The 11331-nt window shown below is 37.1% G+C and overlaps 1 protein-coding gene across 2 annotated transcripts; it reads left to right on the top strand.

Moving 5' to 3' along the window:
- Window positions 1-2506: 2506 nt before the first annotated feature.
- On the top strand, window positions 2507-5904 carry LOC122275438 (ankyrin repeat-containing protein ITN1-like). 2 transcript variants are annotated; one of them, XM_043084493.1, is made up of 5 exons: window positions 2507-3101; window positions 3238-3387; window positions 3898-4463; window positions 4817-5027; window positions 5121-5904. In XM_043084493.1, exons 1-5 carry the CDS (start codon window positions 2576-2578, stop codon window positions 5594-5596), a joined length of 1929 nt encoding a protein of 642 aa, XP_042940427.1. In that variant the 5' UTR covers window positions 2507-2575; the 3' UTR covers window positions 5597-5904. The 2 variants fall into 2 exon arrangements, with proteins under 2 accessions (XP_042940427.1, XP_042940426.1); XM_043084492.1 differs by having other exon boundaries at window positions 4817-5903.
- Window positions 5905-11331: the final 5427 nt, after the last annotated feature.

The raw sequence follows: 11331 nt of genomic DNA, 5'->3' as shown, positions 1-11331 counted from the left end.
AAAAAATGCTAAGGTGCACTTCAAAATCCTGGATTTTGCACCTAATCACGTGTGACGACGCGATCAAGAGAATTACTGCTACAATACCCTGACTCAACTCTGCAACTCAATGAAAAACTACCCAAAAAGTAACACCTAAGCCCCAAAAAAGAAATGGGCAGAAGCACGAGTTGCTCATCCAGAAAAAAAAAAATCACTTTACAGAAAAAAATTTTTTTGGGAAGGTGAAATCGTGTGGTAACTGAAAAGAAGAGAGAAAGAGAAGAGATTTAGAGGAAGGTTACATTTGCATGGAGTGGACGAAAGAAACCAAACTTCAAAAACTTCCAAAAACACAACAAGAAAAACATAGAAGAAATGAAGGGCACAAGAGAGGGAGAGAGAGTCTGATGAGCAAAGATTTCTGAGAAAGAAGGAAAAGAGATGTAGTTGAGAGGTTGAGGAGATGAGAGAGTGAAATGCGAAGCTAAAAGGAAACTGAAAATCTGAGAGGGAAATTAAAAAAAAAAAACCTGATGGGAAGAAATGGAAAACTGAAGGCTTAAAGCCTTACCTAGAATGACACAGTTGGCTCTTAGGTAAAACTGGACCTGGGCCTGGGTTTAAGTAGCGTGTATGGGTCTTACACAACTTCTCTTAAAAAAGTTAAACTCATATCAACTTATACTTCATACATTTCAACCTAAAAAAGTTTAATCCATCTTAGTAAGACTCATAAAATATTACTATTCATAATTCAATTCAACTCATTTCAACGTCCATGTTTAGTTGAGTGACATGAGAGGGTGTGAGAGACACGTGGCGATAGCTTCAAACCGCACTTAGTCAGTAAGCATTAAAGCTATGCTTTGACTTTATTTATGCTAGACTAATCTCTTGTATGTTAAGAAATTTAATGCGGTCCACATGTATAAGATATTTGTTTAATAATTTGAAAAGTTGTATTTCTTGAATTATGATAATGCTAGTGTTGTATCTCTTGATGGAATATTGTGCTAATTAGGGTTGTGCATACAACCTGTCAATCCGATGGACCCGTTTAAAGTGGTCCGGTCAGGCCGGCATTTTGTCGAGTCTTCAACCTGACTAGTTAACGGGTTTGTATTTTTATTTCAACCCGTCCGTATGTAAAACCATTCTCATCTTTAGTTCTCCAACCCTAGCTGCCCAAAGTCTAAAATGCAGATATTCATGCTTAGTTACCAGTGATGGTCTCTAAGCCTTATACAACTTTCCATGGATTGAGTCTGATGTGGATTCTTTGAGAGCCAACAAACAGGCAACTTTCTTTTAGAGAGCCTTTAACATTTTGTGAATTGGATTTATGATGTTTCATTGTTGAAATAACATGTATGTTTGCTAGATTCAACCTTGGGAGGTTCAAGATGTGAAGGGTCTCACAGAGCAGCTCGGAGGGGTCGAGGTCTCCCAGCAACTTTCTCCCAAAAAGAATCTATCTCAGTGATTCTTCCTCTGTGTGTGTGTCTCTCTCTCTCTCTCCTCAATCAATGGATTCGAGATCTACTGGTTGAACTAGGAACTGAAGACTGTGCCGACGGAACCAGGAGCCCACTAATCCGCATCGTGTGAGTTGATCTTCACGGGGGTGCTCGGTGGGAAGAAGGAAGACGGTATTGTAGTAGTGGGTTTCAGAGGCATCTGGTTACGGAAACCCCAAGAAACTTCCGATTAAACTCTCACTCTCTCTAACAGACCACACGCAGAGACAACCAAAGAGAGAAAAGAGTGAGAGTTAGAGCCAATGAAGCTCTCAGTGCTACATCAGAGTTACATGAACTAGCGCGACAACAACTTCATTCTGGTCCCTTGGATTCATCTTCAAGTTCGGACGCTTCCATCAAGTCCCCCCTCTTCCATCGTTTGGCTTCCTATTCCACGGTGAAAGACCTAGTCGGGTCATAAGGGTTTGACCCAATTTTATTTTAATCGGGTCAAATTGACTCCTTAGCTAAAAGCGTTTCGGGTTGGGTCGGGTTGCAGGCCTAGTGCTAATACAATTGTGAATTAATAAAAAAATGTAATGATTAATTATAAGCTTAGATGATGGTAGCTAGAGAGAATCATCTAAATTAAACTTTGTTTTAAGAAAAGTAGAGAACATTTTAACTGTTTTATGCTAAACCATAATCACCCGGATATGATGATGATAGACTCGAGAACAAAAATATGCCACACTCTGATATCCTTGAATAAAGTCATAGAATAGAATTCCTTAATGCAGTACTCTCCATTTTCTTGTGTCCGAGAATAAAGTTAAGATGTCAATTAAAACACCTCCCCCACAAAATGGAGCACTTTAGTTACCCTTTATTTTGTGCTTAACCAAGTATGATGATCATCATCATCACTTTCAATTAACCATGCATGTATATATGAAAGCAGTCGATCATACAATATTTGGAATATTCTGAATATGATCTCTGCTTTTAGCTATGATCTATATAAGCCGACTCCAAAAAATACCTACAAGCAAGCTAGCCCGCATTCAAAAGTAATTTGCTCTCTCTCTCTCTCTCTCTCTCCAGATCATCTCTCCCCTAACACAAATCAAGCGATGCCGTCCAAGGCAGAAAAAGATGCTAAAAAACACGGGTTAAACGCAAAATTGTACAAAGCTTTGCTGAAAGAAGAAGCGACGGACAAGGTGAAAGAACTGTGCGGAGATGTTGAAGAAAAAGGATTACATATATTGACAATACACGATGACACTGTGCTACATGCGGCCACTTACTCCAAACAATCCCGATTGGTACTCGACCTTCTAGAGGCATTGCCTCCTGATCATCTCGATAAAATGACCCGCCAAAACCACCAAGGAAACACCATCCTCCATGACGCGGCCACATCCGACAACCTTGATGTGGCACAGAAGGTGTTGGAGAAAGCTCCGGGACTCTTAAGCATGCGTAACCACCTTGGAGAAACCGCGCTCTTTCGGTCCGTTCGCTATGGCAAGGAAAAGATATTCAACTTTCTTATGGGGAAAATTTCTAGTTACAGTGAAGCTAATCAGCAACTCTTCCTTTGGAGGAGTGATAAAACCACCGTTCTTCACGTTGCCATTCTTGCGCATCATTTTGGTTGGTCCATTCATAACATCACGACACAACCCATTCCATTCATTGATGCTGATCATGTTTCTCCTTATTTATATATAATCTAAATATGACTTTTCTTTGGTTTTTTTTCCCCCTCTTGTATGAAACTGGAAAACAGATTTGGCCCTTAAAATTGCGGAAAGGTTCAAATACTTGGTTAATGAAAGAGACGCGGATGGGATGACCGGTCTTCAACATCTATCATGCAACCCTGGAGCTTTTCAACGAGAGGATAAAGTGGAATTCCTCCAGAATATCTTCAAGTCTAGTTCGTTTTTATCCAATCTTTATCATGTTAATTTTGTGTATATATAGACAGTCATCATTCTTTCGATTTTTCTTCTTACAAATACCTAGAAAAGGAGTGCTCATATGACAAATTTCAAGAATTAGATATTGAACTACATATTTCTTCCTCTAACTTCTTTTCCTTTCTGCATGATTTGTTGTATATAGAAGCAAGTTGAAATATTTTCAATAGATATTTAGTTGTTTTAAGAAGATACTTGCCACACACTTGGTAAAATTCATGGATATATATATATATATTTATATTTATATATGCTACTTAAAAGAAACACGAACAGTTGGTTTTAGATGAGAAGGTGAATTTAAATGAAACCTAGTACTAAGAAAAAATTTTTTAAATACTTTAAATTGCTGAAGAATTCTCTAAGCCAATGTACTATAATATACCTTCGTATATTTTTCAATCCCTTTGTAAAACAACCAATTTTATATGAAACTAGTACTGACTTAATTCTGAACTCATGAACAGTACGCTCATACTGTAGCGGGGCCACACAGCCAAAAGTTGAAAAGCAAGAGATCACTGCATATGAATCAGCTTTGAAGCTTGCCAGGTTCTTAATAGAAAAAGATTTCTCATGGGAGGCAACTTATCCTGGAATAGACAAGAGTAAGCCCACGCTTCATAAATATGGCCCTGGGAGTCATAGCGTAGAGAAGGGAGTTGGACAAGCCCCCCTGTTAACGACTTCGTTTGGTCAAAGGGATCAACCGGACACAACTACTCCTTTATTTTTGGCAACAAAAGCTGGCTGCATAGACATTGCAGAAGAAATCCTGAATTGTTACCCCCAGGCAGTTGAGCATATTGACGAGAAAGGGCGAAATATATTGCATATAGCGATCAAGTATCGCCAGTTAAAGATTTTTGAGCTTGTGGCGAGATGGGAAGTGCCAATGAAGAGGCTGGTACGAAAAGTAGATGACGAAGGAAATTCAATACTTCATACAGTTGGACTAAAAATGGCAGATTATATACCCGAGAAACTACGAGGCCCTGCGCTTGAATTGCAAGAGGAATTGCTGTGGTTTGAGGTGGTGCAATTTCAATCCCCTTTCTGGCTGCTTTAATTTGGGCATACAAAAACACATAATATTTGCCACACTTTCAGCCAATAACTGATCTAGATTTAATTTAAAGTAATAAGTAATTAATTAAATACAGTACTATTTCTTATCAATTACATGCAAAAGTACATTAATTTAGGACAATATCATTAGTTTGGTGAAACATTATGGCCAATTCAAGCACATCATTTCAAGGAAGGTAGAAATTAACAATTTTGTTTTCTAAATGCAGCTTGATCATGTGCATAGCTATTTCCGTGTTTCTCATTGAGTTTCCTCTCATTATGGCCTTTTTCATACATGTTCGTTTGTGCATGCAGCGTGTGAAGTCAGTCACCCCACCACATTTCGTTGATCACCGTAACAATATGACGCAGACCGCTGACGCGTTATTTCATCAAGCGAACAATGAATTACGAACAGCAGCAACAGAATGGCTAAAGCGGACAGCAGAAGGATGCACCGTTGTGGCAGTTCTCATTGCTACCGTTGCCTTTGCTGCAGCCTATACAGTACCTGGAGGTCCTAATAGTCAGACCGGTGCTCCACTCCTCGCCAACAAACCTTTCTTTGTGGTTTTCACGGTGACTGATGTTCTTTCCCTTTCATTTGCTTTGACATCAGTGGTAATATATCTTTCAATCGTCTCATCGCCATTTCGACTACCAGACTTTAAGGAATCTCTTCCAACTAAACTAATGCTAGGCTTCACATTTCTGTTCCTCTCTGTGTTCATGATGATGTTTGCGTTTGCAGCAACCGTTCTTCTCATGATACAGAACAGGGAAAACTGGACAAAAGTTATCCTATATGCACTGTCTTTCCTGCCAGTCGGAATCTTTGCACTTTCGTATTTCCCTCTATATCTTTCACTCTCAGAAACCTTCAAGTATTTGTTGAAGAAACTGGGGATCAAGGCAATTCCCCAGAGCCTTTCTATTCCAGTGCCATCTAGTTTGACCAATTTGTCCCGTCGTAGTACAGATCGAAGCAGTAATTTTCGTACCCTTCAGCGTCAACTCAATCACAACAGGCACCAGGAGAGACAAGATCATTTTTGCTCCCCAGACGCCAATCAGAGCGCTAATTTCACAGTTTGAAGGGAATTACCATCATGACATTGGTCCGTCAGAATGTACAGTACTAATAAATATTCCTTCCGCGCGGCGGCCATACTGATATAATTCACAAAAGGTTGCAGGATGAGTAGCTTAATTGGAGTGCTAGCTGCTTTGTGTTAAGGTTTATATATCCATGAAAACAATATTAATTGTAGTTACTATGCATGCTGTGTGCATGCATTGATCTGTTGGCTATATAAGCTGTATTTGTCTGAGGTTGACTTGAGCAATCATCAATATATAATAGTCAAAAGGATCATATGCTGGAACGGTAAGAACTATAAATTAGTGGTCTGCCTTAATCACTAATTGCATGATCCAGGCCAGTTCGTGTATTGAGTTCATGATATTTATACAGTGGTACGGCTATCTGCATCAATTGTCATCACTAAGTTGTAACTATATCTTATTAAGAGTCCCAAGACGTGCGGCTATTTGCATTAACTGTTATCACTAAGTTGTAACTATATCTCGTTAAGAGTACGTACCTTAAAACAATATGAACGGACATTGATCAATTACACCTAGCGGGGAATTGTTAAAAAAAAAAAATTAAAATAAATTATAATATAAGGCAAATTGCAAATATTTATGTTGTTCAGATCAGCTGGAGTTTAATTAAGAGGGGATAGAATGGAAAAAATAGAGATTAATTTCTAGAATAGTTCGTTCTTTCCAGCATTTTGGAGTTTCATTAATTGGCCGGAGGGATTGAATGGAATAGACATTATCTTGTTTAGATGTTTAATTAAAACGGAATGAAATTATGGGTGGAAGAGAATTAATGATCTCATAATTCGCTTCATAATTTCCCAAATAATTTGGAGAAGGGATCAGAGAATGTCAGGAGGGTTATTGACCAAAATCCCCATTTATAATATCTTTTATATTTTGTTAAAATTCCAAACAACAGAGTTTTTTTTATCATATTTACTCTGTCCGTAGATTTTCCTACACTTTTCTTCTTTGTTCCCTCTTTGCCTCTTATCCCTTTTATAAAATGCTTCGTTTAGATCGAATTTTAATATCCCTTGTGAGAAGGATAAGCTATATAGATGGTGAATGAGATCTTATATTGTTTAAAAATAAAAAGTTTTTACTTTTTATAAAATTCAAATAGAGTTTCAATTGTATTATTGACTAGTCTTTCTAAAATATAAGTCATGTAATAATTTAAGCATTTCAATAAGACGTTACATGTGTAGTGTAAAAAAAAATCCAAATTATAGATCATACAGATCGCGTAACTTTTATTGTTTGGTTGCAAAAGAACTACATGTGGATATAATTATTAAGTAAAATTTATATTTAACGTCCATCTATATAAATATTAAATGAAAAAAATTATGAATGAGAAAATGAAATTTAAGAAAAGGGCGTAATAGTATATAATAATATTGTTACAAAATATTCATAAACATTCATTTATATTATAAATAATATACTTCTAAGTAATATAAGATTATTTACTTCCCATTCCTTTCTATTCTTTTCTTTAAAAAAATCCAAAGAAGACAGATTATATTATTTTCCTTTCCATTTTAATTTATATTTCATTCCATTTCTTTTTTTTTTTATTTTTTATTTTATTTATTTTTTTTTTCATAAAGTCTCTAACAAAGGCGAGCTAAGATCAGATGCATCCCAAACTGCTTCGAGTCGCACTTTGGATCTATAATTAAGCAACACATATATTATGTAATAGGAAAATTCTTCTTATCATTCTCACACTTCACACACCACACTTATTTTAATTTTTTTTTATTTTTTCTATAATAAATATGTAGTGTGTAGATGATAAATATAATAATTTAATTAGTTTAATAAGAATAAAATGAAATAAAAAATAAAAAAAATAAAAAATATTATTTTAATATATAAAGTGTGTTGTGTGGAATGATGTATAGCATTTCCCTATGTAATAACCCAACCCACCATAGGCCAACCCACCCACCCCAGCCCCACCCCTTACTTTTCCTTTCTTTTTCTACCCCCCTCTTTCTCTTCCCGTAACTCCACCAACACGAACCCACCACCGATTCTCTCTCTCACGACAAAATACTTTCCCCCATCACATCTCTCTCTCTCAACCCATGGTATCTCTCTCTCAATCCTCCATATCTCTCTTTCTCTCTTCAATTCTCACACACAAAAACTGTAATGGGCCATTATCAGTATAACAAAGAAATGATATAATTCGAGAACATCACCCTCCATAATTCTCCAAGAACTAGAGAGAGAGAGAGAGAGAGAGAGAGAGAGAGAGAGAGAGAGAGAGAGTTGGATGACACTGAATACCCAAGTTGACCTTTTCCCCAACTCACAGTTGCCTCTTATGGATGAATGATTTATGAAAACTACAACAAAATTATCAAAAGTTCAGCCATTTGATGACTTAAACGACATCTATGAAATGGCACCGTTCTATTTACACTCACTTACAACTAAACGATAGAATCACAAATAGTTATGATTCACAACAACCAACACTTAAGCAAAACACTGTGTATTGATTCTTCAACCATTGCTCATGTTGGCCTTGGTCCATGATCTTGTCCATCTTGCCATATTTCCCAACCCGTAGCATACTCTCCCCCATCAAATTAAGCACCTAGCCCACAAGGTGAGAAAATCTATCACGCAAAGACCAATAAGGCTCCCATGTTGCATCATCAACACTAGCCCCCTTCCATTGAACCAACACATCAACTACTGCTCTGTTGTGAACTTTCCTACTTTGACGCTGTAAAATAACTTCAGGTTTAGGTGTCAGTTCACCTTGCAAATCCACTAGAGGTAAAGTGGACAATGGAGAGTGATGTTGACCCAATTTTTTCTTAAGGTAAGAAATGTGAAAATTTGGATGAATAGAGCAGTTTGGTGGCAATTCTAGCTTATAAGCAACCTATCCCACTCTTTGAACCTTTTCATGAACAACTTGAAAAGGTTCAAAGAAATAAGGAGAAAGCTTGAAACTTCTTTTGGCCACCAATGATTGTTGCCTATAAGGCTGCAATCCCAAATAAACTCAATCTCCTACAGCTAACTCCCTTTCAGTTCTTTTCTTGTCAGCTTGAAAATTCATCCTTTCCTAAGCAGCAGCCAAGATAAGCTTAAGGGTAGAAAGAATTTGATCTCGAGTCTTCAGAACCTCATCAACTGCTTGGTTAGCAGTTAAACCAAGTATATAAGATTGCAACTTAGTTGGAGGTCTACCATACACCACCTCAAAGGAAGTCAACTTAGTTGAAGTGTGAGGAGTGGAATTATACCACTATTCGGCCAGGGTCAACCAATCAAACCACAACCTAGGCCTATCCTCAGTAAAAATCCTAAAAAAAATCTCAATGCACTTATTGACTGCCTCGGTTTGACCATCACTCTGAGGATGGTAGTCATGCATATGAGTAGGAAAGTGTCACTCCTTAGAGTTTAAAGAGTTCTTTCCCAAAAAAAACTAATGAAAGTTGCACCTCTATCTGAAACAATATTCTGAGGCATGCCATGCAATTTAAAAACATTGTCAAAAAATAATACTACCACTTTGGATGCTGTAAATGGATGCTTTAGGGCCATAAGATGTGAATATGTAGATAATTTGTTAGCAACAACCATGATGACCGAAAACCCTTTGGAGATTGGCAAGCCTTTTATGAAATCCATGGACCAATCTGTCCATATATGTGCAGGCACATGTAAGGGTTGTAGAAGACCAGCAGGGTATATATGTTCTTCCTTGTTTATTTAACATAGATCACACTCTCTAATATATTGCTTCACTTCACGTTTAAGACCAGGTCAATAAAAATCTTGTTGAGCTCTACGCAAAGACTTGTGAAAACCAGAGTGTCCAGCAGATGGATTAGCATGGACAAAATTCAAAATTTTCAGTTTCAATTCAAGGTTATTAGGTATGTAAATTCTGCCCTTTCTAAATAACAAACCATGTTTAATAAAAAATTGCATAAGTGGAAGAAGAACCTCCCTTCATTGCTACAAACTATTCTTGTGCCTTTCGATCTAAAGCATAAACTTGCTTCAACTCCTCCAACCAAATTGGAGTAGGAAATGAAATAGCAGCCATCAATGTAGTACCATCTAAGGCCTCCTTCCTTGAAAAAGCATCCGCTGCTTTGTTTTGAACCCCTTTTTTGTACTCAATAGTGAATTCATAGCCTAGCAACTTGGAAATCCACCTTTGTTGAGCAGTTGTCCCCACTTTCTGTTCTAATAGGTACTTTAGATTGTGATGATCAGTTCTCACAACAAAAGCAGCCTCTAACAGATAGGGTCTCCATTTCTTAACAACAATAACAAGTGCCAGTAACTCTTTCTCATAGGTAGAAAACATCAAATTCTTACCCTTTAGGGCTTGACTCAGAAACGCCAATGGTTTGTGATCTTGCATCAAGACAGCTCATACACCAACTCCACATGCATCACATTCCACTAAAAACTGCTTATTAAAGTCAGGCAAGCATAAAACTAGAGGGCCGGTGACTGCTTCCTTCAACTCTTGAAAAGCTTTAGTTGCTGTCTCAGACCATTGAAATGCATCTTTTTTTCAAGAAAATAGTCACAGGTGCAACTATTTGACTATATCCTCGAATAAAATTTCTATAATATCCTGTTAATCCCAAGAAACCCCTTAATGACTTAAGAGTTTTTTGGATTGATCAGGACACGATCGCATCCAACTTCCTTGGATCAGCCCTTACACCATCTTTGGAAATTAAATGGCCAAGATACTCAATTTTTGAGCAAGCAAAGTGACACTTTGATATCTTTGCAAACAATTGATTCTTCTCAAGTGTATTAAACACAATGGCCAAATGAATTAAGTGAGATCCTAGGTCCTTACTATAGACAATAATGTCATAAAAAAAAAAAATACTATGACAAACTACGTAAGAAAAGGTTTAAAAACCTCATTCATGAGTGCTTGAAATGTTGATGGAGCATTTGTGAGTCCAAATGGCATGACATGGAACTCATAATGTCCCTTATGAGTTATAAATGCAGTTTTTGGCATATCTTCATCTTGCATTCGAATCTGATGGTAACTAGATCTCAAGTCCAATTTTGAAAAAACTATTGAGCCAAAAAGCTCATCCAATAACTCATCAACAACCGGTATTGGATATTTATCTTTAACAGTAGCCTCATTAAGAACCTATAATCGATACACATCCTCCAAGACCCATCAGACTTCCTCACTAATAATATAGGAGATGAAAATGGAGATTTACTCGGTCTAACCACACCAGACTTAAGCAATTTAGAAACAATTTTCTCTATTTCTGTTTTCTAAAAGTAAGGATACCTATATGGCTTGACACTCACAGGTACATAATCCTTCTTAAGGATTATCTGATGGTCTCGAGCTCTATGAGGAGGCAAAGTATATAGGTTCATCAAAAACCTTTTCAAAATTCTGCAGAAACTGAAGAACTTCTGGACAAGAATTGTTCTGACTCTTCACAACCTCCATAGACATCAGTTGCAACTTCACTCCTTTGGAACCCACTTTAGAAATCATAGAAATTACTTTATCATCTACCAAACTAGTAGCAGGTGATGTAAGGCCTTTAAGACAAACCTTCCTGTCCTTATAATCCAATCGCATTCGTAAGTTTATGAAGTCCCAAAGTATTGGCCCAAGTGATGAGAGCCAATTAACTCCCAATACTACATCACACCCTCCTAAAGTCAAT

This window comes from Carya illinoinensis, chromosome 9 (assembly GCF_018687715.1).
Source record: "Carya illinoinensis cultivar Pawnee chromosome 9, C.illinoinensisPawnee_v1, whole genome shotgun sequence".
In the NCBI taxonomy this organism is placed as follows: domain Eukaryota; kingdom Viridiplantae; phylum Streptophyta; class Magnoliopsida; order Fagales; family Juglandaceae; genus Carya; species Carya illinoinensis.
This window is presented reverse-complemented; position numbering and strand designations above follow the sequence as displayed.